Below are 27,591 nucleotides of genomic sequence, written 5' to 3'. Positions count from 1 at the left end.
AATCCTTGGAGTGTTCAGTCGTGTTGGTTGTTGCCCACGGTCACACACGGCAAAGGCAGCAAAATTAAAGTGATTTAATTTTTATTTGCACGCTCAATGTGCGTTAACAAATTCAACATACAAGGTAGCATTACAGAATGTAGGTTAGCTTATAGCATTATGCAGTTTCACACAGGTTGAGTTAGGTTTTTTGCCTTTTTTCTTTTTTTTTTTCCACACAAAGTTGTAACTGTCCAAGTTCATTTTACAATAGAAGACACAAGGTAAAGAATAACCACACCTGGGAGATTTTACAGTGAGCCTGCTGTCACTTACTGTCTATTTTATGTTTTAAAAAATATATATCTGCACATTTTCAGTTTCCTATTTCCAGAAGAGTGTTGGAGCTACTCCTACCTGCCCGCTAGCCTAAGTCTATTTACCCTGAGCATGTTTCCTTGACAAGAAATTCATCTTTCCTTTGCAACTAAAGGAATCTTAAGATCATCTAGGCTTAGTCATGCTTTTCACACCGAAAGGAGAAGGAAATTTTGTTGCTGCTGTTAGTCCTGGTCAGATCTTTGGAGTGGTGTTGGAAAGCACGTTCTGAGGAAAAGTCGTGAAAAGTTGCTTGAATTGCAGCAACACAATTGCTTAGTGCAAAAAAATTAGGATTGAAAGAGATTTACAGCAATTTCCAATGGGGGGAACTCGTTCTCTGGGCTGTGGCTCTGAGCCACAGAGCTCGAGCTAGAAAGAGTTTAAGACACTGATAAAATCTACTACAACCTCAGGCAGAAATCCTGGCCATGGGGATGGGTGAAGGGGGAAAAGTCCAAGCTTGTGTCTGCTGAGAAATGGAGCTGCAGCCTCAAGGAGCCCCAGCCTGGCAGGGAGGGCCAGTGGGTGAGAAAAATCAGCTTTCCAGAAAGAATGCCTTAGGAAGAGATGCCAAAGTGGTGGCAGCTGACAAAGTGCTGTTCATACAGAGCTGCTGCTCCCCTGGTGCCTCGTGGGGAACCAGGAGAGCCTCGCTCAGTTATTCCCATTTCAGGGCGGAGGTGAAAAGGATCATTTTTCCAACAGGGATCTAAAATTCAGCAGTCGAATCCTGTAAGTAGTTAAATTGTTTTAATTAAAAAAAAAAAAAAAAAAATCTGTTATTTGCATTCCTATTTGCATCCCAGAGGGCTCAGATCAGTCTGGCTGCCTGGGAGCAACCAAAGATTTTCCTGAAAACCTGGGGCTGTCGAGGAGCCTCTTTGCAAACCCAATTCTGCTTCTGCATTTCCACTGGAGAGCCCAGGAACAATTTTAATTATAATTATTTCTGCTCTATCCACCAACACAGGTTACCATGAATGATTTGCTGCCAGATATCAGCCTGATCTGTGCCCTGGCTGGGCTGTGACCAGAATACCCAAATCCAGGATGCTCTGCTTGCATCCAAAGGCAGCTCCACCAGACGCTGCCAGACTTTATGAACTCCTGTTCCAAATTCCTGACTCTGCAGGGTTAAAACAGCCTGAGGTCCCTCTGATCAGGGCCATCTTCCCCCTTGCAGGCGGTTCCCAGACTCAGAAGTCAGTCAGGATTTCAGGATTCCCCCAAGCTGCCTTCAAAGCCCAGGTGTGGCACATTTTTAGTGCCAGGCTTTGCCCTGTGTTTACTCCTCTTGTGGGAGGCTCTGAGGTGACTGCAGGATCTTGTCTAATGCAAAATGACTCCAGCATGGATGAAGGGAAGCTTTGTCACCTTTTCATGGACAAGCTCTGCCTCCAGGACCTTTGCCTGTCTCAGCTGTGTTTTGCCATTAAACAGAAATGATCAGAAATGATCAGAATTTGACATGTAATGTTTAAATGTTCCCTTACCAATCAATGACACATCAGTGTTTGGGTTTCCTTGGGTGCTTCATGCACAGACAGGATTAAATAAAATGAACCTGAGCAGGATTTCCCCAATTCCTACAGTCTGTGAGATCCTTCCTGCGTGACCCCCACGTGGCAACGGGATCAGTTTGTTGGGGTTTGGATTTTAGGGTCAAGTCTTGGGTGTTGTGACCTCACAGCTCCCCCAGGTACATCACGACAAGGATTTCTGTGCCTGACACAGAATTGTTTCTTCTCTGGAGGCCAGTGCCATTTTCCCTGTATTTTCCTTTTGTGCCAGTGCAGAATTCTAACCCAGCTCTACATGGAAACGTGGTTGGGACTCCCAAACCAGCACAGAACAGAACTGCAAGAACCAATGGGCAGGCAAAACTAACAAGAAACTAGAGGTTAAACAGCAGAATTCAGAAACTTTGGGAGAAGCCTAATGAAGACAGGCCAATCTTGGTGAATACCAGCAAAGACAGCTCGGCACAAACACAACTTCCATAGTGACAGATAATTGTATTAAAACCTGCAACTTGATATTGGCAGTTATACTAATTTCAGTTTGTAGTAGGCATGCAATAGCGTGATTACACTGTTATATATATTCGTGGTACCTTTTTTTTTTATTTATTTATCATTATTTATTCCCCATAGTTTTTTTTTTTTTTTCCTTTGTTTTGTTTTAATGCTCCTTAGAATTTTAGTGCCCTGCAAAAACCACATCACTAAAGAGAACCAATCAGCTGCTGCTTCTCAACGCAAGTCGTTTAGTCCTACAGCTAAACCAAGGTTTAAGTCTGTCCTAGGGGGGTCAGCCTGGCCTTAGTACTCGCTGAGGCTGTGCCACTTGGCCACGGCTTTCCTGGGGCTGTCGCAGACCTCGCGCCAGTGCTCGCTGCCCGCGGCGCTGGCGCTGTGGGCGCCCAGGATCAGCCTGCCCACCACCTCGTTCTTGGTGGTGCGCTCGAAGTCGATCACCAGGAACTCGATGCTGATGTCGGGCAGGAGATCCACGGGGATGTCGTAGATGAAGGACTCGTTGAAGACGGGGTTCAAAGTGCACTTCTTGACGTGGGTTTTCTTCTTGGCGATGCGCTTGCGGCCGTAGTAAACGTTCACCTTGACGTAGGGGTCTGCTGGGGGAGAGGGAGCAACCAGTGACACGGCCCAGGAGAGCTCCACACGCTGGGAGGGACTTCCAAGTCCCATTCCACTCCTGCCCATCCCATTCCACACCTTCCACTACCCCAGGTGGCTCCAGCCTGGCCTTGGGCACCTCCAGGGATCCAGGGGCAGCCACAGCTTCCCTGGGAAGTCTGGTTTAATGTATTTAATCCCAAGCATTCAAAGATTAGTGAGCTCAGGAGTTTCAGATCCTCACCCCCCTCCCCAGTTTAGGTGCAAGGGGATTTTTGGTGGGGGGAATTCTCCTGGGCAATGTTCCCATAGAACCATGAAATGGTTTGGGTTGAAAAATAGACTTGAAAACTCATCCAGTCCCATGGTAGGGACACCTTCCACCATCCCTGTCCAGCCTGGCCTTGGGCACCTGCAGGGATCCAGGGGCAGCCACAGCTTCTCTGGGCACCTGTGCCAGGGCCTGCCCACCCTCACAGGCAGGAATTCCTTCCCAATATCCCATCCAGCCCTGCCCTCTGGCAGTTTGAAGCCATTCCCTGTGTCCTGGCACTCCTAAACTCCCTGCTGGCTCCTTGCAGCACTGGAGGCCACAGTGAGGTCACCCCAAACCCCTCTGTTCCCCACACTGAGCACCCCACCCTTGTTCAGGACACAGCCCAACAGAGGCTCGAGGCACTTCCAATAAATTGCAGATGGGAAATGCTGCCTGCAGAAGGTACTGGGAAAGAATAAAGTTTAAAACAAAGCCTCCCTTTTCCCCCCAGCCCTCAGGCAGCTGCTCTTTATGCAGACACTGGTGAGGATTACAATCAAGATACCAGGCACTGAGGGATTTTTTTTTTCATCCCACACAAGTTTTGAAGGCCCTTGCCTAGCTGGCACTGCCTCTTTTCACCTTTTTTTTTTTTCCTTTTAACCAGCTGAAATGGGCTTATGCATAATACAAAAGATCATATAAATAAACAGTGTTAGTCACAAGATTCTGCAGGTAGAACATCACTGAAAATTTTATCCTGTGGTTGGAGACTAGACATGCAGAGCTTTCTCTTTTTTCTTTTTTTTCCCTTAAAAAAAGAGTAAAATGTAGGGCCTGCAGTAATTAAGCCTAGTCTGCATTCCTTCTGACGTGCCCAGGAGAAAGCTGCAGAACAAGGACCAGGTTTGCTCTCAGGCTGTTACTGACTCTCAAGTTGATTCCAACCATTTCCCCATAATCCTGAAGGAGACTTTGCTAAGGGGATTCAGGAGTGTGAAAATCTGTGAAACAGCAAGGCCAGAACAGCTGCTCTCCTCTCTTCAAACAGCACAGGAACAACATAAATGAAAACACCCCAAACCAGAATTTTTGGGAGCACAACTCGACCCCCCCTGGCAGGAGCTGTGCAGAGCCACAAGGGCCCCCCTGAGCCTCCAGGCTGAGCCCCTTCCCAGCTCCCTCAGGAATTCTTCAGCCCCTTCCCAGCTCCCTCAGGAATTCTCCAGCCCCTTCCCAGCTCCCTCAGGAATTCTCCAGCCCCTTCCTCAGCTCTGGACACGCTCCAGCCCCTCCAGGTCTTTCTTGTCATGAGGAACCCAAAAGTGACCCCAGGATTTGAGGCTCCCCAGCAGTGCCCAGCACAGGGAACTGGTCCTGTGCCACCTGGGCTCACCTGGGTTGGTGTCCAGCCCCTACCAGGCAGGACCATTCCCAGTTTTCCTCACACCATCGGCCTCATCCCATGGATCCAGACATTTCTGGATCCAGCACAGAGCTGCTGCCTTCACAGAGCGTGCATGAAGTGCTCCCAGCAGAAACAATTTGGGCTGGTCTGCACAACCACCTGCAGGTGAGCGATGGAGCACTCAGAGCAATCCAAAACCCTTCAGAAGAACTTGAGGAAAAATGTATAAACAGCCAAAATCTTCAGCTAAAACAAAGGCAAAACCCTGCAGCTGAACTTGGGGGTTTATGTATTTCCCACACACTCAAAGCTGGAGAAAATAGCTTCTACCTGAGAGGCCAGTGATGTCCATCTTTGGCAAATGCCTGGCTTTCAGCACCACCACGGTCATCCTCTGTGCCACGGGCTGGTAGGACAGGGACACCTGCAGCTCCCCTCTGCTGATGCACTTCTGCAGGGTGAAACACACAGAACTCCTCAGGACAAGGTGGTCTTACACACAGGGGGGTCCCCAGAATTTCCTTTCCTTGTGTTAAATGCCTAAAAAGTGGGAAAATGAGCCCCAGGTGCCTCAGCTCGTGCTCACCCCACAGCTGTGAGCATCCCCAAGCCTGGAACTCTGCATTTCTAGGAGGGCAAACCTGGTGGGACCTTCTGAGAGAGGAGTGGCCTTGGGGGATCTGTTACCAAAGGGCTCTGAGGGATTCAGGTGCCCAAAATCCACTGATTTTTTGGGGTTTCAGTAGCTGAGCCCCTCTTCAGGAATGTTCTGACAGTCTCACCAAGGCTGCCTTGGGGGATCTCTTACTAAAAGGCTCTGAGGGGTCTAAGAGCTCAAATTGCACTGATTTTTTGGGGGTTTCAGTAGCTGAGCCCCTCTTCAGGAGTGTCCTGGCAGTCTCACCATCAGTTCAGCCTGCAAAGCTAGAGGATGAAGATGAAAAGATCAAACCAGAGCAGGTTTTGTCTCAGCTGAAGCTGCTGTGCATCCTTGCAAAGACAAACATTGCACTGGCACATGAGGAGAAGGAGTTTTGCTCTCCAGCTGCTGTGTGAAGCCCACGGAGCTGGCACTGAGGGGGAGTTTATTTGCTCTCAGGCTGGGAGCTCAGTCTCAGCTGCTGAGAGTTTGGCTTCCCCCCAGAGCTGCCCCATCAGGGACTGGCATCTGGTCAGGGAGGCCCCAAGGAAGGGATTTTCCATTTCTCTCCTTTCACAGCAGCAATGCCCATCCCCTGCTCTGAGGTGAAGTTTAGCAGAGCTCCCCTCTCAGCTTAGCAGGAAAATGCAGAGGGTGAATTTCAGCCTGGAAAGTGTTCATTTGCATTGGGTGATTCCTTTTTATTTTTCTGTGTGTTTAACACAAGTTTTTTCAAAGGTGTGGGATCACGGGGTGATAACTATCCTGTGCTGGAAGGGGCTCACAAGCTCTGTGGAAATCCAGCTGATGGGAACTTACTGCTCGTTCAAAATTTTGGGAGGAGAACAGATATATTATATGTAATAAAATAGAATAAACATAATAAGATATAATAAAATGCAATAAAAATAAGAAAACAGAGTAAATATAATAAAATATAATAAAATACAATAAAATAGTAAAATTGAATAAACAAAATATAATAAAATGAAATAAAAATAATATAATAGAATAAATATAATAAAATACAATAAAATAATAATATATAATAAATACAATAAAATATAATAAAGTATAACAAAATATAATAGAAATAAGGAAATATAATAAAACATAATAAATAAATATAATAAAAATAAAGGATAAATATAAAAATAAATAACATAAAAATAAAGAAATAAAATTAAATAAAGATCTATTAAATATATAACAAATTATAATAAATGTATAATAAATGATAATAAATGTATAATAAATGATAATAAATAATATATTCCTGGGCCTGGAATAGAAATATTTGGAACTTTTTTCAAGCGTGCACATCTGGCACCAAGATAAATCAATTTTTGATTAGTAATAAATGTTAAATAATTTGCATCCTTGATTAAAATTATTTATCTTTAAATTTATTTTTCCCTCTATTTTTAAGCTATTACTTCTAGGAGATCCATCAATACACTGAAAAAAAAAAATTAAAGACCCTGAACCAGCCACTTGTTTTATCATGATGTAAAGCATCCCTAGGACTGAAGAACAGCAAAGTAATTACCAGAACTCTTGTTATTTTGGGGTCATTGGCATAGAATCTCCTATAAAAATACTAAAAAAAAAAGGAAAAATAAAAAAAAAAGGGAAAAAAAGCTAAACACCCCATAGAGTAGAAACATTTCAAGTTAAAGATGCCATTCTAGGACATAAGGAAGGATTCCTTTTGCTTTTGGACCTGGGAGATGGGCAGCAGAAATCAACAGAGCAAGAAGATTAAAATCTGAATTATCTCCTCCTCCTCTTGAGCACCCAAACATCTGCTCATCCTTTTGTTTACACCGCCAGGCACTAAGAGTGGGATTTATTTCACCCAGAAAATTTTCCATGCCTGCATTTTGTTCCCAATCCAACCCATCTCAGGTGGGATTCCTGGGAGCTGATTTCTGCTCCAGGACCAGGGGAATCTGGTCAGGCATTTTACATTTTACTGAAATTTACACATTTCAGCTGTAAATAAATCCAAAGAGATGGGTTTGAAGTGGTCAGATCAGAGAAATCTCCCTCTCTCAGTGAGGTTTGCAGATGAATGTCCTGTTATCACATCAGCTTTTATTTGGAGATGGGAATTTGCCTTTTTTCTTGGCACCATCCATCATAACATCCATCATTCCTGAGCCTCAGGAGTGACAAAACCTCATCCAATTGCCATCACCACAGAGCAGAGAGGTGCCCAACCAAAACCACAGCCATATCTCACCAAAAATGTGCATCTGGAGAAAAACAGCATTTATGGCTGAGGATCTGCATCATTCCTGCTTGTTAAACCATGGAGGCTCCCGGATCAAAATCTCTGGGATCAAACACAGCCATATCACATCAAAAATGTGCATTTGTGGAAAAAACAGAATTTAAAAACAGGTTTAATGGCTGAGGATCTGCATCATTCCTGCTTGTTAAACCATGGAGGCTCCCGGATCAAAATCTCTGGGGTCAAACACAGGCCAAAGAGTCTCCCTGCATGGAAGTCGGGTGAACACACTTACTTGGATGTTCCTTTTGAGGATCTCCCTGGTCAGCTGCACCTTCCCAGTGCTGGGATCCACCCCTGCAAGGGGCACCATCACCTCCCCAATCACATCATCGCGGGAGAAGCGGTCGAAGCTGAGCACGAGGAAGTGCAGCACCAGGTCCTGCAGCTGGCTGTAGGGGATCCCATAAAAGGTGAAGGTCTCGTCGAAAACGGGCTCCAGGGTCTTGCGGAGCACGCGGGTCTTGACACGGTGCCTCTTGTCGGGCAGAATTGTCATCTTGATGTAGGGGTCAGAGCTCTGGGTGTGCTCGTCCATCACGGGCAGCCCGTGAGCCTCCTGGATGGTGACCACCAGTGCCTTTTTGGGGAAGTTGTAGTCCACTGAGAAAGTCAGGTCTCCCAGCATGACGTCGTTGCCCGGGGAAGAAGGGGAGGAGGTTTTACTCCCTCCCGGAGTGAGGCTTTGATCTGGGCTGAGTTCATCTCCATAATCGACTTTGATGGGGAGCTGGTCGACCTGGGGGGGTCCATCTGGAGCCTTGGTGGGGCCCATCAAGCCAGACTCAGCAGCATCCACCAGGAGGTTCCCCCTGCCCCCCTCCTTGGCCGTGCCGTTCTTGTCTCTCCGGATCCGGTTGATTTTCTTCTTGTTGCTCAAGGTCTCCGGGTAGATGCTGATGCCTTTCAGCATGTGAATGAATTTGTACGGGGGGGTTTTGTGCTTCTTTTCTGCTTGCTGGTGACAGCATGTCCACACAAAGACTGTGACTGAGACAGAAACCACCAGGACGGTGGCTCCAATGAGTCCTGCCACCACGGGGGACACATCTGTGGGAAGACAAGGCAGTGAGGAGCAGCACACCTGGCTGCAGATCTGCACACTCCTGTCACACTCTTAATTCTGGATCTGCCTGTCACAGCTTCCCCAGACATCACTCCTCTCTCTAAATTTATTCCTCACACTCCTAAGGCGTGCCTGACCTGTGTTCCATGAGCTAAGGAGCTCAAACTGTTGATTGCCTTATCTTGCCAAACCCAGCTCCTGCATCACCAGCATCTCCATAGGAACGCGGGCTCTTGATGTGCAGGAAGCATTTTCTTTTATTTTTTTAATGCCCTGTTCAGGAACGTTACACAACTCTATTTTCACTACAGGGAAGGAGTAATAAATATGGCCATAATGCTGGATTTGAGATATCCTTCATTAACAATTTTTTAAATATCCCTTTGCCTTGAAATGGTTGTTTTGCCCTGGCCCTTGTGGCGGAAGCCAGGGGTAAACCTGAAATCTCCCACAGAAATCCAGTGTCCAAACCAACAGACAGAAAATCCTGGGCTTGGATTTAGGGATTATGTGATATTTTCTAGATTTTATGCCAACTGTGTTAATCAGTAATGGCAAGGCAGAATAAAAAAAAATATAAAAAACCCCCAAAAAACCGTTCATTTTTATTTGCTTATTTGCTAATGGATGACTTTGGAGAAGTTTTACCAAGGCACAGAATGAACCCAGTGGTGCTGAGCTCCCCAGGACACTGCACTGACATCCTCCAGCAATTCTGAGAGGACTGAAAGCCTGGGCTGGGTGGAGAGCATGTGGAAGAGAAGGAGATGCAAAAAGAACTGGGGTTGTTCAGTCTGAAAAGGGGAGGAAAAGGAGGGGATTTTTTGCTGTCTTCAGTTTCTTGGTGGGAGATTTTAAGAAGGTTTAACTTCCATGTAACTTATTTTTGTATTCCTGGTTTTAAAGCCATTTTCTTTTATTTTTTGGAAGCCAGCAAAGAAACAAACAAATAAGAAGCCCTTTAACCCTATGTCTCTTTCTTTCACAAATTGTCCAAACCACTTCTTTACCAAAAACCATTGTCATGACAATCATGGCAGCACCCAAATGACACAGCTGGTTAAAAAAGGTAAACTTGTCTCATTTTCCTTTTCATTCTGTACCACAAACAGGAGGAAATAATCTTCTAACCTCATCCTTGAAGCTACAGAGAGCACCACGAGTTTGGATTTTCTCTGTTCTTCCCACATCACCATTTTCTGAGGCTAACAGGCAGGAAACTGAACACCTGACAGACTCAGGGAAAATTATTTTGCCTGCTCTCAAAACTGGAAAAAACACTTTTAGTTAGACAGAAACATTTCTGACCTGCAGCTGGAATCTTTGGCTGATTTCACAGAGAAACCTGTCCCAGGTCTCACTGCAGAGCCTGGGATCGAGTTAATTAAAGCAAGAAGAATTCACAAGATTGACAAAACACCGCCCCAAAAACCCAACTTCAGCTGGCTATTTAATGTTCCCTCTTTGATATGAGGCAAATGATTTTCAACAGCTCATTTGGAGACAACTCAGCTTAAAAAGCTTTGGTGGATGTGTAAGAAAAATGCTGAAACTCCATTCCCATTCTTATTCCTATTCTTAATCTTATTCTTGCTTCTTGGTGTGTGTTTTATTTCTATTTTGTCCTCACGGGATCAACTCTTGTACCTTCATTTCTTGCACCTCTGATGGGACAATTACAGAAGCAGCACCCAACAGCCACACCAGAAAGCACCAACTAATTCTTTTCTCTCACTGAATTATCATAAATCTAAAAATTATTTCAACTCTGAATATGATTTTGACTCTAAATGTTATTTCACGTCTTACATTTGGCTCCCGTGATGTTCTGTGGCAAAAAATGAGGTTGGCTGTGTCCCACCTCATCTCATCCAGTGCCTGTTCGTGCCTCAGTTGCTCACAATCCTCCTTGTCCTGGCTGAAGGATCCTATTTATATAATTATTCCATCCATCCCTTACTCCTGTCTCCATAATCTCTTAAAACTGTGCTGGTCTAAAGCTGCCTAAAGCCAATTTCAGTGAAGTTCTGCAGCTTTCAGAGCACGCCCCACGCCCAATGTCCACTTGAGATGGCAGCACAGCCTGACACCTCCCTCCAGCACAGCAGAACTTTGGGTTTTTATCCAAACTTTGTGAAAGCTGTCTTTGTTCCGACGTGACTGCTACAATTCGACCACAACAAAATCAAAAATCACTGAAAACCTCCTTTTAAACCCGATCTTTGCTAAGGATACCCCAATGGTGGCCAATGGTTAAATGGTGACAGCACGTGGATCCCAGGAAACACAAGGTAAGAGGGAAGTGGGGCCGTTTTCCAGGAGATAAATGGTGCTGGATGGAGGAATATCCCAAAATACTTCGGGATTCAGAGGAAATGCAGCACCCAGCCGTGCCCAGGGTGGGAGGGGAAGGTCAGCGGGGGCTGCAGGACAGGCGGGGGCAGCGCTCGGGATGCTCAGCCTGGAGCAACCCCTGCCCTCCTCACCCCGGGGCTGCACCAAAATCATCCCAAACCCCAGCGGTACTCAGCCCCGAAATCATCCCAAACCCCAGCGGTCCTGGGCCCCGAAATCATCCCAAACCCCAGCGGTTCTGGGACACGAAATCATCCCAAACCCCAGCGGTTCTCAGCCCCGAAATCATCCCAAACCCCAGCGGTCCTGGGCCCCGAAATCATCCCAAACCCCAGCGGTTCTGGGCCCCGAAATCATCCCAAACCCCAGCGGTCCTGGGCCCCGAAATCATCCCAAACCCCAGCGGTCCTGGGACACGAAATCATCCCAAACCCCAGCGGTCCTGGGCCCCGAAATCATCCCAAACCCCAGCGGTTCTGGGCCCCGAAATCATCCCAAACCCCAGCGGTTCTGGGCCCCGAAATCATCCCAAACCCCAGCGGTTCTGGGACACGAAATCATCCCAAACCCCAGCGGTTCTCAGCCCCGAAATCATCCCAAACCCCAGCGGTCCTGGGCCCCGAAATCATCCCAAACCCCAGCGGTCCTGGGCCCCGAAATCATCCCAAACCCCAGCGGTCCTGGGCCCCGAAATCATCCCAAACCCCAGCGGTCCTGGGCCCCGAAATCATCCCAAACCCCAGCGGTCCTGGGCCCCGAAATCATCCCAAACCCCAGCGGTTCTCAGCCCCGAAATCATCCCAAACCCCAGCGGTTCTGGGCCCGCCGCCGCCGGGCTGGCCCCGCACGGGGCTCAGCGGGGTTTGGAGCTTCTCCATCGCCCCCGCGGCGCTCCCGGTACCGGCTCCCGGCTCCGCTCGGGCCGGTTCCCCCTCCCCGCCCCGGCCCCGCCGCCCGAGCATCCCCCGGTGCCCCGGGCAGGCCCCGCCTTGTGGCGCCGGTGCCGGTGCCGCAGCCGCCCCGGGGAGCGCGAACAAAGGCCGGGGCGCGGCGCGGCCCGGCACAGACATCACGTCATCGGCCCGGTCTGCACCTGCCACCGGCCCCCGCTCCGCCAGCGACCGCCGGCACCGGCCCCGCGCCCGCGGCCGAGCGCTGGCACCGCCCCAGCAGCGGGCGGCGAGCGGCGGCGGCCGCGGGGGGAGCAGCATCGCCCGGCCCGCGGGGGCGGAGGGGCCGCGGGATGCTGAGGGAGCGGGGCCGGGCGATGCTGAGGGGCCGAGAGGCGCTGAGGGAGCGGGGGATGCTGAGGGGCCGTCGGGCGCGGCGGCCCCGGGCCGGCGCTCCCGTCCCCGCGCGGCGACAGCGGGGCCGAAGGCGCCGCGCGCGGCCCGGCCCCGGGGGCGCCTCTCGGGGCCCCGCCGGGGCGGACGGGCCGCAGCCGGGGCCGCCGCGGCCGCGCCGCACTCACCGAAGCCGGGGTGGACGCTGGTGATCTCGGCCATGGCCCCGCCGAGGCCGGGGCCGCGGGGGTGCGGGGCCCGGTGCGGAGATGCTCGCGGCCGGGATGCAGGAGCTGCCGACTGGTCCCGCTGCGGCGCTCGCCCCGCCCGGCCCCGCCCCGCCCGCGGCGGCCCCGCCCGGCGGTGACTCGGCAACTGTCGGGGCTCCGGGCACGGAGCCGTGGGGCGTGTGCCCGCTGGGTCTGAGCCGCGCTCCCACCGGGAGCCGACGGCAGCGGCACGGCGGGCGGCAGCACCGGGCGGACCCGCTGTGCTCCACGGGGACACCCCCGACGGGAGAGGCGGGCGGGGGGCTCGGAGCGGGCAGCGGGGTGTGTGACCGTGTGTGTGTGTGTGTGTGTGTGTGTGCAGGGGGCGGCCCCGGGCCGCGGCGCCCAGCGAAGATGGCGGTGACCGCGCTCGGTGCCCCCCCCCCCCCCCGGCTCCGCCTCACCGGGGCCCCGTCGGGGACCGGCCCCGGGCGCGCATGCGCGGGGCGAGCCCCGGGCGCTTCCGCTTCCTGCGCGGCGAGCGGGACCGGGCGGCCCGAGCGGGGCCCGCAGCAGCCCCGGAGCGGCCCCGCGGCCGCCATGGCCCTGGCGCTGAAGATGCTGCCCTGCAAGAAGCGCAGAGCGGCGGCGGCCGGGCCGCCGAGCCCGAGGGAGCGCGGGGACGACGCGGAGCTGCCCGGAGGCTCCGGCGCCGCCGATGGCGGCGGCTCCGCCAGGCCCGCGGGAAGGGGGCCCGGGGAGGCCTCGCCGAAGAGCGGGAGGAAACCCCCCGGGAGGCCGGCCCCGAGCCCCGGGCAGGAGCTCCCCGCGGGCCCCGGCAGCCCGGCGGCGGCGGAAGGTACCGGGAGGGGCGGCGGCTTTGCTCCCTGGGATTTTGCGTTTATTTTGTTCCGGATTTTTTTCCCCGAGGAAGTATTATACATTAAAATGAAAATTAGGTTTTCCCCGATGTTTTCTCATCCCTGGAAGTGTCCGAGGCCGGGTTGGACGGGACTTGGAGCGGCCTGGGATGGTGGAAGGTGTCCCTGCCGTGGCAAGGGTGGGATTTATGTTCCCTCCCCGCACGAACCATTCCGTGATTTTATGGGAAAGGGTCCGTGCGTGTTTCTTATCCCCCCCTGAGGCCGGAGTTGGGGGATTGGAACATCTCTCTCACAAGGAACGGCTGGGGGAGCTGGGGCTGCTCAGCCTGGAGAGGAGCCCCAGCTGAGAGGGGCCTCAGCCCCGGGTGTCCCTGGGTGTCCTCAGGTGTCCCTGTCTGTCCCGGGGTGTCTCTGAGTGTCCCTGGGTGTCCCTGAGTATCTCTGTCCCTGGATGTGTCTGGGTGTCTCTGGGTTTCCGTGGATGTCCCTGTCAGTCCCTGTGTCCCCCTGTGTGTCCCCCTGTGTGTCCCCCTGTGTGTCCCCCTGTCTGTCCCTGTGTCCCCTGTCTGTCCCTGTGTCCCCTGTGTGTCCCTGTGTCCCGCTGTCTCTCCCTGTGTCCCCCTGTCAGTCCCTGTCTGTCCCTGTGTCCCCCTGTCTGTCCCTGTCTGTCCCTGTGTCCCCCTGTCTGTCCCTGTGTCCCCCTGTCTGTCCCTGTGTGTCCCTGTGTCCCCTGTCTGTCCATCCCTGTGTCAGGAGGGCAGAGCAGCCCCAGGCTCTGCTCCAGGCCCAGCGATGGCCCCAGAGCCCCGGGCAGGGCCTGAGCCCAGGAGCTGCCCCTGCCCAGGAGGCAGAACTGCTGCCCTGGGCAGTGCCAGCCCTGAGCAGAGCCCAGAGGGGCTGTGGAGCCTCCCTGCCTGGGTAGCCCAGAGCCACCTGGCCCCAGTCCTGTGCCCTGCGATGGCCCTGCCTGCACAGGGTGCCGCGGGTGTCCCACTGTGGCCCTTCAGGCTTGATGGTTTCTGTGATTCTCAGCGAGAATCATCTCTGGTTCTCGTGCTGCTGTGATGAGCCCCCTGATTTGACCGAAAGCTGAGTTTGTGTCAAGGAAGGAGGTGGAACAGGACAGTTCCCAGTTGTTTTCTAGGCTGTGGGCCTGCCCAGAACAGGGGGGGAAGGGTTTGAAGGGTTTGTAGCCACCCCTGCAGCCATGTGGGTTCATTAGCCCACAGTGGCCATGGAAATGCATCCCAAGGGTGCAGCCAAGTGTGCTGTTCCAGCTGGGAATAACCCCCTGGCTGTACCTGCCCCTCCTGTGGCAGGAGCACTTGTACAACAGGGACTGGAACCACGTTTTGCAGAAATCCCCAGGTTCTGGCAGTTGGCTGATATAGACAGGGGCAGGTTTGAGCGTGGCTGTGCCCAGCTGATAGTGAGGCAGCGAGGCTGAAATAGCTGGAATGGGATCTCTGTTCCTGGGGCTGTTTCCAGCAGGATGGAGCTGCTGCTGCCCTGCGCAACTGCATCACACCTATGGCTGTTGGTTTGATGTGTTTGAGTGGGAAATTCAGTGGGAAATGAATGGAAAATTGATTTGTTAGGTGTAGCACACACCTAACGAATGTGTTACCTTTGCTCTGTGGTGTATCTGCCTACAGCTGGGTGTTCTGTTTCCAGGGAAAATCCCTAAGCTGTACACAGAGGTTGAAGTGAGCTCTCAGCGGGATCCATATCCGAGTGAAAACCCTGGTGCAGTGCCAGGCTCCCCAGGGAGAAGCTCCCTGCAGATTTCTGCTGCCAGAAATCCCACCACGATGAAGCCGCTGAAGAACACCAGAGCTGGTGAGTGATCCCAGCAGAGTGATGAGGAAAATTTGGATTTGGGGCTGTTTTGGATAAATGTGGCTGATACAACAAACTCTGGAATTGTGAAGATGGTGGGGGCTGTGTAGGTGTAGGGTTTTTTAAGATTTTCATCTTGTGCTCCATAATTCAGTGTCCCAGTGGAACTTGCTGGAGTTGATCTCTGCAATTTTTGGCTACTAAAAATCACTGCTCTGCTTTAGAGAAAATGAGTCAGCAAAGCAGGAAAACCCTTTTTAAGTCCTGGAAACTGTACCCCGTTCTTGCTTAGTGGAAGAGTCTTGCAAGGGGAATCTTTGCAAGAAGAGTCTTGCAAGTTTTTTTTCAGAATCCTAGTTTGTGCTTCTTTTCAAACTCATCCTCTCACGACGTGCTGGATGCGAAGCAGCCGAGGTTTTAGATGCCATTTCTGCTGATTTTCAGAGGAGCAGGACGGGGAGGATGGCGAGAGGAGGAAGAGGAGGAGGAAGGCAACCAAACGGAAAAGGGAAGGGAAGAGCCTGGAAGAAGAGGGCTCCTTGTCCTGTGACATCAAACTGGACGAGTCCTTGGACCGCACCCTGGAAGATGGAGCCAAGCAGCACAACCTGACCGTGGTCAACGTCAGGAACATCCTGCACGTGAGTGTGGGGACTGGGCAGTGCTCCTGGCTCTTGGATTCCTCATTCTTGGTCAGCACCTGTTGGAGATCTGGATGCTGAGAATTTTGGACTTTCTGTGCTGACAGACTCTGGCTTCCTGGAGAGCACTGCACTTGACCTGAGGCTGTGGAGAAGGCTTCCAAAACTGAATGATAGAACTGAGATTATGGGTGTGGAGTTGATTGGAAGTGTGTGATATCACTGGGTGGAAAACTTAGGGGTTGGGGTTTTAGAATATAGTAATATACATAGAGCAAGATGGAGGTTTTAGAGCAGAGGCAGCTTCTTCTTCCCCTTCTTCTTCCCCTTCCTGGGTTTGGGTAGTTTTTTGTAATTGGACAGAAAAGTCCTCATTGCAGACTTCAAATTATTAGGTTAAAAGTGAAAATTTAGGTGTCATTTCTTAATTGGATAGTTTAGCCTGAAAAGATATTGTAACAAGGGATAGTTGGCCAGTTTGTGCCTGGTTAATGAAAGACTGCAGAACTCACTGCTGTGAGACTAACATAGATTAGAAATTTAAACACCTGAGTCTGAATGTGAGCTATGCTCTCAAGTGCCTTCAACCCCAACCTCAACAGAGGAAGAAAAAGGAAACCAAAAACCAGCAAGCACCCATGTCCTGATCTCTGCTAATAAATCCATCTAGGGGGAATCCAGTGAATAAATCTGTGAGGATGGGATCTCCTGGTATCTGTGCCACTATTTTCTTTTTCTATACTGGGAATTTATTCTGGGGAGCATTCACAGAGAACATAGTGCAAATGTTTTAATCACTGCTGTGATTTAAATTTTAAATTTATTAATGCATTTAAATTAAAAAAAAATTAATTTATTTATTTTAAATTAAATAATTTAAATTTTACTGTCTGATCTCCAAACAGTTATTTTTGCTACAGTGTAATTACAAAGCCTATTGTACACTGAGTATTTCCCCATCGTATTTCCAGGTAGTTTATTCCAACACTTGTTGTATTGTCTGTTTCTCTTTGCTAAACATCCTGGTTTTGTGTGTTCCTTTAGGAAGTGATCACAAATGAACACGTGGTGGCCATGGTGAAAGCTGCCATCAGTGAGACAGAAGATATTCCTTTGTTTGTAAGTTAAAAACTTGCTCAGTTTGTTTTGTCAGTTGTTTCAATTGCACAAGGCCTTCCTGGGCCATAATGGGATGTGGGGAGAAGAGGTAGAACAAAAAAGTAATTTACCTGTTATAATAATTAGGTTTCATTATCAGATTTGCCACCTGGATGAAGTGAGTAGTGTCTGAGTGTAGATTATGAAACAGAAATAGGAGGAGTTATTTTTGAGGTGGCTGTGGTGATGTCTGAAAGGTAATTAATTTAAAGGTAGTGAATTTAAAGGCAATGCATTTTTAAAAAGAGAAAAGCTTCACAGTAAGCTATACTTTACTCATAGTAACTTTACTGATAGTAAAGAGTTGCTGGGGAAAGGTCTGTCATTAAGGAAAGGACTGAACTTGTTGCTGTTTTGTTTTAAACTCTCAGGAGCCCAAAATGACTCGTTCCAAACTGAAGGAAGTGGTGGAGAAAGGAGGGGTGAGTAAATCATCTGCTCCAACTTCTGCTCTTTGTGACAGTGACAGCACCCCAGGGAATGGCTGGATATAGGAAAAGCTTCTTCCCTCAGAGGAGCCCAGGCTCCCCAGGGAATGGTCCCAGCCCCAGGGCTGCCAGAGCTCCAGGAGGGTTTGGACCCTGCTCCCAGGGATGCCCAGGGTGGGGTTGTTGGGGTGTCAGTGCAGGGCCAGGAGCTGGACTCATGATCCCTGTCCCTTCCAACTCAGCCTGTCCTGTTGTTCTGTGAGTGGTTTTGGTTGTGTGACCCTCTAAGAGAAGCATAAATGTGGTTTGAGTCTTGAAGTTAAAAGAATCAGTTAAGGCAGTGTTAAGAAAAAGGATTCATTTGAGCTGAGCAGCACAGAGCCAGGTCAGGCTTGGCAAGGGCAGTGAACTCCCAGTGTCCATCGTCCTGAATTCACTTCCTGGAGATCCCAGGGGAGATTTGAAGGCTTTGTTTGAGCTCTGTTCTTGCTTGGCCACTGTGGAGAGCAAGGTCACAAGCTCAGGTGCTCCTTAGATTGATGAGATTGACCCTGCCTGTGTGACACAGCCCAAGTGTTTTTGCTGTCCCCAGGTGATTCCAACATGGAATATTTCTCCAATTAAGAAGGCAAACGAGGTGAAGGTAAGTGAATTCTTGCTGAGAAAGGGGAGATCATACTGGAGGCTTCCTGCTGAGGCAGAGATCTTTTGGAGGGCTGGAGCAGACTCGTGTGCTAAAACCATCTCTGAGCTGGTGTCTGCTCATGCAGTTTCCATCATATGAATACTAAATCATTTCTGCCTGTTCTTGCACCTTCTCAAACCACTTGCTTTCCTTCGCCAATCTTCTAGTAATTTATTTCTTTGCTTTCTTCAGGATTTCCTTTCTGAGCTTCAGGGTGTTTCCTCAGTTTGAACTATTTGCTCTGACTGTGCAGCTCCTCCTCCTCCTCCTGCTGTTAAGAGTGGTCACCCTCTTTCTCTCGTGTGCAGCCCCCTCAGTTTGTGGACATTCCCCTGGAGGAAGATGATTCCTCTGATGAAGAATACCAGCCTGATGATGAAGAGGAGGATGAGACTGCAGAAGAGGTAAATGTTCAGCACAGAGCTCTGTGTCTGAGGCAGGAGAACACTCTTTATTTTAACACATGGATACTTATAAGCCATCCTGGACCTTCCACCAATCATTCTTCAATGCTCTACTATTCACTTGGCTGGAAGAGAGGCTTTGAAATGTTATTTGGAGCAGTTATTGATTGTGGCACGATGGTTTTTGAGAGTGTTGTGCACCTCTTGCCCTGCAGAGCTTGCTGGAGAGTGATGTGGAGAGCACAGCTTCTTCTCCTCGTGGAGCCAAGAGGTCCAGGACAAGGCGCTCCTCTGACGAGGAGGGAGGGACAGTCTGTGAGGTAAAGCTGGAGGCAACAGTCATTGTTCCCAATTTATTCATCCAAACCCCAAAAAAATCAATTCCTAAAGCTGTGGGGACATTCCAGCTGCCAGGTGGATTTAGGGTCCCACTGCCATGTTTCCTTGCAGGAAGGGCTGAGTCTAAAATAAAGCTCTGGGCATGGAAACTGTTGTCAGTTCCTTAGATAATGATTATTTTTCTAATAATTTCTGAGGAGTGCAGGAGAATGGCTTCCTCAAATCTTCCAAATGTATCCTTTCCAGAAAATCTTGATATTTCTTTTTACTTTCTGAAAACCAAAGTGAGTGTAATAGGAAAAATCCACATCCTTCTGTGAAGCATTTCTGGTCAAGCAGAAAAGGAGATTTACTCTGTCCTTGGAAACATCTGTTCTGAATAAAACCTTTTAACACAAAGGCCTTTTTAATTAGATGGAGATGGCCACATCACCTGTTGTTAGACACATCAGTGCTGAAGTGGTTCCCATGGGACCCCCACCACCTCCCAAACCCAAGCAAACCAAAGACAGCACCTTCATGGAGAAGCTGCACGCAGTGGATGAAGAGCTGGCCTCCAGCCCTGTCTGCATGGACTCCTACCAGGTACAGGCCTGGCTTTGGTGGTTACAGTTTTTTTCTGTGACATTTACATAACTAATGGGAATAGTTTTCCTTTTGAAAATTATCCTTTTGTCCTAGTTCTGTTTTGCAGCCACAATTTTTACTGTTAACAGCTGAGCAATTTGGTTCTCAAGAGCCTGGTAAAGCAGAGGAAAGCTCAGCTCTCTGAGCCTGGTAAAGCTGAGGAAAGCTCAGCTCTCTGAGCCTGGTAAAGCTGAGGAAAGCTCAGCTCTCTGAGCCTGGTAAAGCTGAGGAAAGCTCAGCTTTTGAAACGTGGTAAAGCAGAGGAAAGCTCAGCTTTCTCAGCCTACAGAATAAACGATTCTCTGTGGCAGGAATGGAATATTTTTGGGGTTGGGCTTGCTTGGCTGGGCTGAAAATGCCAGAAATCCTTGTTTGTCCCTGCAGCCCCTGGAGGACAGCCTGATTGCCTTCAGGACCCGCTCCAAGAGGCCCCTGAAGGACGTTCCCCTGGGGCAGCTGGAGGCCGAGCTGCGCGCGCCCGACATCACCCCTGACATGTACGACCCCAGCACGGCCGACGACGAGGAGTGGAAGAGGTGGCTCAGGGGGCTCATGAATGATGACGTGGAGAATGAAGGTACCTGGCAGATGTGGAGCTGGTGGGGGCACTGGGACTGGGGGTTTGTCGTAGTTGAGGTGGTCACAATTCAAAGCAGCGCTCCATTTTCAGAAGGCTTCAAATCTGGTTTTATTCTAGCATGCTTTTTATAAATTCTTACAAAACTCCTAAGTTTACACTTCAGATCCATTGGTGACTGTGATGTTTTCCTGTTGGGATGAGAGAGAGTGCAGGTATTCCTGGCCCTTACTGTTGTTTTCAACATCTAAAAGAGATGAGTCAACCACCCAGAGCAGCAGAGAAGAGTTTGAGGGTTCCACCTCAGGCAACTTTCATTCCAGTGTTTTTCATCTCTAACATCCAAGCACAAAATGAATACCAGAAATATTTTCCATGGCTGTGTCATAGTTGAGACAGAGGCAATACAAAGCAACACACTCCATTTTCAGAAGGCTTCAAACTGGTTTTATGACAGCATGCATGCTTTTTATACATTCTAAACTAAACTCAGAAGTTTACACTTTACTCATTGGTCAGGAAAGACAAACAAAGTGCTCATTGGAATAGGCAGTTGCAGATTTCTCTTATTTATCCTCCTTTCTTTCTTGGTTTCTATGTTGTCAACCTTGATAGGAAATTCTTTCAGGGGTAAACGTGGATCTTCTCATCAGACTTCTCTCTGCTCACAGAAGTCACTGTAACACCTCTTCCACAGGGGTTCTGTGATTTAGCCAGGCCCAGGTGCTGGTGTTGCACCTTGGAGGTGGATCCAGGCTGGGAATGAGCAGGTGGAGCAGCCCTGGGAGGACTCAGGAGGTTGCACATGAGCTCAGAACCTTCCCTGATCCCTGGGGTGATCCCCCAGTGTGGGAAAGAGGGGGAATCTGCCCCTCTGCCCTGCTCAGGTGAGACCCCACCTGCAGAGCTGGCCCAGCACAGGCAGGAGCTGGAGCTGCTGGAGAGATCCAGAGGAGGTTCCAGGAGGAGCAGAGGGATGGAGCAGCTCTGCTGGGAGAAATTGGGAATGTTGAGCCTGGAGAAGAGAAGGCTTTGGGGTGACCTAATTGTGTCCATCCAGAACCTGAAGGAGCTACAAGGAACATGGGGATGTAGAACATCCCTACAATTCCCAAGGGATGGAGGGACATGATGAGGGAGAATGGCTTCACACGGACAGGGAGGAGATTTAGATGAGGTATTTGGGAAAAATTCCTCCCTGTGAGGGTGGGAGGCCCTGGCACAGGTACCCAGAGCAGCTGTGGCTGCCCCTGGATCCCTGGAAGTGCCCAAGGCCAGGCTGGATGGGGCTGGGAACCACCTGGGACAGTGGGAGGTGTCCCTGCCATGGCAGGGAGGGTAACTAGGTGATTATTACAGAATCACTGGCTTGGAAGAGACCTTCAAGATGATTGAGTCCAACCCAGCCCCAACACCTCAACTCAACCCTGGCACCCAGTGCCACATCCAGTCTTAAACACCTCCAGGGATGGTGACTCCACCACCTTCCTGGGCAGCCATTCCAGAACTTTATCACTCTTTCCATTAAAAACTTCCTCCTAATATCCAACCTAAATTTTCCTTGGCACAGCTTGAGACTGTGTCCTCTGGTTCTGTCAGTTCCTGGAGAAAGAGACCAACCCCACCTGGCTACAAGCACCTTTCAGGGAGTTGTAGAGAGTGATGAGGTCACCTCTGAGTCTCCTTTTCTCCAGGCTAAACACCCCCAGCTCCCTCAGTCCTTCCTCACAGGGCTTGTGTTCCAAGGTTCCTTCCCACCCAAACCATTCCATGATTGTCTGTTGAAAGCCTGAAGCTTTGTTTTTTTATTTATATGTGATATTTTTGTCTGCAACCATTAATTTTTTAATCTCGTGCATGAGTCTTGCAACCAGCTTTCCTCATCTTCCCCTTTGTGAGAGTGTTTAAACTTCAGGTGTCTGACTTGTAAATATTTAAATATTTAAATTTGTAAATATCACCAACACACAGGAACTGGCAGCCACAAAGGGAAGTGGTGGATTTAACCCCTGATGCACCTGAATCCCAGTTTGTTGTACTCCTCGTTTGGGGCAGTTTCACTTTTTGGGTTTTTTTGGGTAGAAACAGTTATTTTTGAGAAGAAACAGGAACAAGCTCTGGGGCCCAGCCTCCTTTTTTCGTCCTGTTTTTACTGATTGCTTACAACTGTGTAAATTGAATATAAACCAGAAACTGAAATTACACTAGTGGACTCTTTCTAAATTTAGCTAAAACTCACATCCCAGAGAATCAAGCCAGCTTTTCAGAATGGGAATGGTTGTAGCTCAGCTCCTGACAGCTCAGTTTGAAAGGAGAATGGGTTTGCTATTGCTTCCATAAATACAGCTCATTTCCAGCAGTAATTCCAGCCCTCTTTGTGACAGTGAGCAAAGCTTCTGCTCCTGGCAGCTGCTGGGCAGGGTGGTGACAGTTCAAAACCTGCTTCTTTGTAGATGAAGCTGATGATGATGATGACCCTGAGTACAATTTCCTGGAAGATCTGGATGAACCAGACACAGAAGACTTCAGGAATGACCGTGCTGTGAGAATCACCAGTAAGTTCCCCAGGAATTCCCCCTCCTGTCTTGTTGGCAGCAGTAATTCCTTGGGAAGTGTTTTGTTGTAAGGATTTTTGCAGTGCAGGATATTAACTAAATATCTGTATGCTGGTTTGACCAGCTTTTGGCTCTCTGCTCAGGTGCAGCACAGCCTGAAGAACAATATTTAGGTGACAATAAAACCTGAAATAAGGTGATAATACATTCTGAAAGCTTCAGGCAGTTCAGACTTGAATGCTTGCCTTGTGATTGAATTTAATTAGATTTTGAAGTCCTCACAGTCTTCAGCTTAGTTTTATAAACATATCACTTTCTGTCTTTGCAAAAAGCCACACTTGCTTTAGGTCTTACTGCAGATTAACATAACTTTAAATTTAATCATGAAAATGAGTTTTTATGTGATATTTTAGAATCCAGACAATCTCAGCTCAAGTTTTTTTTTGGAAAAAAAAAAAAGGAATTATCAGGGGCCTTTCTTTTTTGGTCCTCGCTTTGCAGGAGGAGGGTTTCCCTTTGTGAGAGAAATTCCTTAATTCAGTTGATATTATGACAGGATTGCTGAGTGTTTCTTGGAAAAGGCATCTTCATAATTCTTTTTAATTTGACTTGCAGAAAAGGAAGTGAATGAGCTGATGGAGGAGCTGTTTGAGACAGTAAGTGATAAACTGAGTGTGGCACTGAAGAACAGAGCTGTCAGGTGTGACGTGGCATCTGAAGGGGTGGCTCAGTGCTGGGTGTGTGCCAGGGGCTCTGCCATAGCTGGGTCATTTTTAGCCTTAGGAAGGAAAGTCTGCAGGGATTTCCTGAAGATCTGCAGGGATTTCCTGGAGTAAGGGTCTGCAGGGATTTCCTGAAGGGAAGATCTGCAGGGATTTCCTGGACTGAGGGTCTGTTCTGAGAAGATCATCCTGAGCTTAATTAGCCAAAGGTAAATTTCTTCCTTGAGCTTTCCCCTCCTGACTTGCTCCATGTCTGCTGCCAGTTCCAGGATGAGATGGGCTTCTCCAACGTGAAAGATGAAAGGCCAGAAGATGAAGATGCTGTCACGGAGTCTCGGCCAAATTTTAACACCCCCCAGGCCCTCAGGTAGGAGCATTGGTTTATGTCCTGATTTCTTCTGAGGAAAAGCCTCTGGTTACCTCTGTGGCAGTCACCAAAGAGAAAAACTGTCCTGGCAGCTCAGGCCACTGTTCTGAAAGCTCTGAGCCGTTTTTCTTCATGGGATTGGACAATTAATTTGATCCTTTTTATTCTGTTTGCCAACATTGACTTTAGTGCTTGTAATCTGAAAATCTGCTTGCATCTGAAAATTAAAAACAATGAAACAATGAAAAAAGTGAGAAAGAGCAAGAGTGCCTGCACTAAGGTTGGTGCTGTTCTTTATTTCTGCTGAAAACACAGATATGGGAATGTGCCCCAACAAGGCAGGATCTGCAGTGGGGAATTCTGTTCCTGCTTCTCCAAACTCTGTGCTCTATAATCATGGAATGGTTTGGGTTGGAAGGGAACTTAAAACTCATCCCATTCACCCCTGCCATGGCAGGGACACCTTCCACTATTCCAGGCTGCTCCAAGCTCTGTCCAGCCAGGCCTTGGACACTGCCAGGGCAGCCACAGCTTCTCTGGGCACCTGTGCCAGGGCCTCCCCCCCTCACAGGGAACAATTTCTTCCCAAAATCTAATCTAAATCTCTCATCTTTTAATTTAAAACCATTCCCCCGTCCTCTCACAATGTGCCCGTGTAAAATTGTCACTGGCACAGCTCGGTGGAGCAGGAGGTGGCACAGCTGGGGTGGTTCTCCCAGGAAATGGGCAGAGTGTGGGGGTCTGCATGCCAGAGGATAGGGGAAAGCAACGAGCACTCAACGTGAGTGTGAATGCAAATCCATTTATTGCTTACAAGCTTATAGGTTACATAGGTTTTTAGCCAGCAAGTAACATATGTAACAATCACATTCATTGGTTCAACTAATACTAACATATGTAAAACATCTACTGATTGGGCATTTCTTCATCATTTCCCATAACATTACGATTTGTTCCCATTATCTACTACACTAATCTCCAGATGTCTGCTTTTCCGGCCTATCTTTGTTCTTGTGCATAGCTGAGATGATTTACGATTTTGTTTTTCTCCCGAGGATTTCCCTATAGCCTTCAAGGTCGAATTGACCTTGCTCTTTTCTGCTTAGGAGGAGAGCCTTTTGTACACGGGATGCAGGGTGATGGCTCCAGCTAGGCCCCCAACACAGAGAGCCTGGATCTGCTGTGTGTGGGACCAAAGCTCTGCAGGACCTGGGCAAAGATTGTCCCAAGCTCAGTGGCAGCCACTCCTCACTGTGCTGCTGGCTGGAGTGATGCAGCATCATGGCAGAAAAATGATAATTTTCTTTCCCTTTTTACTGCAAGGTTTCCTTGCTGCCCTGACATTGTGATGGCAGGAGGTGCTTGAGGAGCTGTTTTGTACAAGTGTGTCACCTTCTCTTTTAATGAAGCAGCTGGGATGTGTGTTGGCCCTTTCTAAGGAAAATGACTGCCTAGGAATGAGATATCTGGGAAGTCTGGACTCTGGATTGACATTTTTGGGTTTATACATAGCAGCAGCTTGAAGAGGAAAGGGACTAAAGCAGCTCCATCCCTGAAGTGTCCAAGGCCAGGTTGGACAGTTTGGAGCACCCTGGGATGGTGGAAGGTGTCCCTGCCATGGCAGGGGGTGGAATGAGATGAATTTCAAGGTTCCTCCAACCCAAACCATTCCATGATTCTGTGATTTCTCTCCAGGTAGTAATTCCACTGTGTTTCAGCAGCTGCAGGCTCTGGCTAAAGAGGAGCTGCAGGATCAGTGGTGTCTCCTTATTTATGGGGCAGATCAGCTCAAGATCAAGCTGTGTCTGTTTGGGAAAGGAGCTAAAATGAAGGCTGGAGTTTCTGGATGCTCTCTCTGGGCTGAGCAGTGCCAGAGGGGAGTGCAGCACTCTGAAACCAGCTACAAACTGAAAGCCAGGCAGCTTTCTGTTCTTATTTGTATGCGTTTGGCTTTGATAATGGGTGGTTTTGTTAATTTTTTTTTGGTGGGCACTTCTCCCCATTGTTTCTTCCCTGGTTTTATCTGTTTTGATGCCTTAGGTTTTAGATTGATAGTTTTCAGATTCTGTTCTGCTTGAGTGTTCAGTTCTGAGCTTCATATTATGGGATGGTGAGCTCTGCACAGAGCAGGGAGACAAAACAATTCCTTCTCTAGCTGGGGACCAAGGACAAATGATCCAAACCTCAGGCCCAAGAGCACAAACCACGTGGGCTGGAGAGAGGAAAACAAGAAAAATGGGACTTCATGGGCTAATTGGGCTGGAATTGGATAATTAACTCCAATATGCAAATGGAGCAGAACTTATAAAAGTGTGAGACCCCGTGACCAGTTGTCCATTTTTGTGACCATTTTGGTTGGTCTTGGGTGTAGCCCTGGCTGGGCTCTTGTGCTGCCCAAGGTGATCTATTGAGGCCTTTTAATAAATCCCTGCTTTATTCTTTAGCTCTTGTCTCTGTTCTAGGTCAGCCTTCCCAAGGCATCAGTGTACAGGATTCTTTAAGGCAAAAATCTCTATTTGCTGGATTTATTGTTGTTTTTATGATGCCTTGCATTGGGAGCATCATGGAACAATTCTATAACTGACCTCAGGCCTGGTACAGAAGGGAAGCTGATCACCAGCAGAAATCAGGAGATGAACTGGTATAGCTAAAATAAATAAAATAAAACAATGAATAATAATGAAATAATGAACTCCTGCTACAGGAGCAGCTCTTACTGTAGGATTTCTGGTAGAGTTCTCAGCATAAGGCTGGGTGATAATTAATTTTTTAATGAAGTAGCAAGATTTGAGGCAGTGTGTGGTCTTTCTGGAGACCTTCCAGGTGTTAAAATGCCACTTTATAATACCTTGGTGATAATACCTTGGCTTCAGCCCTTGCTGATGGTAAAAATGAAAGATTGGGTGATGCATTCTGGATTGGTCCTGAGTGCTGGGGAGAGCATCTGAACACATGAGCGGGGCACAGATGATTGGGAGGGGTGGAAAAGGCTTTTAAGTGTCCTTAAAAGCATTGTGTCCCAAAACTACAGCAGTGATGGGGTTCTCTAAAAGACTTTTATGTGTAAATAACTCAGGTTTTTCAAGCTGGAGTTACTGTTGAGTAGTACAGGGATGGCAAAACCAACCTGTGCAAACCAGAGAGTAAAACGTTCTAAATAACGATGAAGCATTATTAAATCATAGATTTTGGTTCCCAACAGGTTTGAGGAGCCTCTGGCCAATTTGCTGAACAAGCAGCACCAGACAGTGAAGGAACAACTGGAGCAGCTGAGAATGAAGAAGTCCTCAATGAAAGCACCCCAAGAGGCAGAAAAAGCCAGAGCCCCAAATGAGAAGCCCCTCCATAGCCTTGTTCTGGACAGTGCCCAAAGGAAGAGGCTCCAGCAGCAAATGCAGCAGGTGATCAGTGCTGGAGATGTTCTGATCTGAGGAGATCAGAGCATGAAACGAGTCAAACACGTTATTTAACGTTATTCACTCTTTATTCACCTGAGGAGTGTTTGCTGTGTACAGGGGGGCCGAGGACACAGCAGGGCTCTGCTTCCTTCAGGAATTCATTGCAAAAGCTCCATGTGAATTGTGCCTCTCCTAGGTGATATTCACATGGAAAGAGAGCTGGGATTGAGTGAAGCAGAGCTCATTTCTTGGCATCTGTTCTCATGTGAGATGTTGCCTTGGCTGGCTGTATTCTGTAAAAATCCTATTTCCACCAACTTCTTTATTACTGTCTAAGGATATTATTCTTGATCTAGTTTGAATCCTTTTTTTTTTTTTTTTCCTCCTGCCGCCACACAAAACTGTAGAAATTCAGAAATGGGCAGTTCTGAGAGCTGAAATTATTGTTGCTAAAGAAA

The 27,591-nt window shown here is 48.8% G+C and overlaps 2 protein-coding genes across 5 annotated transcripts in view; one reads left to right on the top strand and one right to left on the bottom strand.

Moving 5' to 3' along the window:
* Positions 1-64: 64 nt before the first annotated feature.
* On the bottom strand, positions 65-12,793 carry SYT11 (synaptotagmin 11). Of its 2 annotated transcripts, none has more exons than XM_053967186.1 (4): positions 12,489-12,793; positions 7,832-8,646; positions 4,991-5,111; positions 65-2,995 (listed from the first exon to the last, which is right to left on the bottom strand). In XM_053967186.1, the coding sequence occupies exons 1-4, from the start codon at positions 12,520-12,522 to the stop codon at positions 2,682-2,684; spliced, it is 1,284 nt and encodes a 427-aa protein (XP_053823161.1). In that variant the 5' UTR covers positions 12,523-12,793; the 3' UTR covers positions 65-2,681. The 2 variants fall into 2 exon arrangements, with proteins under 2 accessions (XP_053823161.1, XP_053823162.1); XM_053967187.1 differs by having other exon boundaries at positions 65-2,992.
* A 4-nt stretch (positions 12,794-12,797) lies between these two features.
* Positions 12,798-27,591, top strand: part of LOC128801350 (GON-4-like protein) — a 30,505-nt gene continuing 15,711 nt past the window's right edge. For 2 of the 3 annotated variants that reach the window (XM_053967180.1, XM_053967182.1), the window contains exons 1-14: positions 12,798-13,368; positions 15,068-15,232; positions 15,677-15,873; positions 16,918-16,992; positions 17,403-17,453; positions 18,052-18,102; positions 18,453-18,548; positions 18,764-18,868; positions 19,302-19,472; positions 19,899-20,091; positions 22,545-22,646; positions 23,262-23,302; positions 23,632-23,735; positions 26,938-27,136. In XM_053967180.1, coding sequence (XP_053823155.1) covers positions 12,924-13,368; positions 15,068-15,232; positions 15,677-15,873; positions 16,918-16,992; positions 17,403-17,453; positions 18,052-18,102; positions 18,453-18,548; positions 18,764-18,868; positions 19,302-19,472; positions 19,899-20,091; positions 22,545-22,646; positions 23,262-23,302; positions 23,632-23,735; positions 26,938-27,136 — 1,995 coding nt within the window. In that variant the 5' untranslated portion in view covers positions 12,798-12,923. The remainder of the gene's footprint in view (positions 13,369-15,067; positions 15,233-15,676; positions 15,874-16,917; positions 16,993-17,402; positions 17,454-18,051; positions 18,103-18,452; positions 18,549-18,763; positions 18,869-19,301; positions 19,473-19,898; positions 20,092-22,544; positions 22,647-23,261; positions 23,303-23,631; positions 23,736-26,937; positions 27,137-27,591) is intronic. The other variant, XM_053967181.1, reaches the window with a different exon arrangement.

Source organism: Vidua chalybeata, chromosome 29, assembly GCF_026979565.1.
Source record: "Vidua chalybeata isolate OUT-0048 chromosome 29, bVidCha1 merged haplotype, whole genome shotgun sequence".
NCBI lineage: Eukaryota > Metazoa > Chordata > Aves > Passeriformes > Viduidae > Vidua > Vidua chalybeata.
The sequence above is the reverse complement of the archived record's forward strand: the minus strand, read 5'-3'. Positions and strand labels throughout refer to the sequence as shown.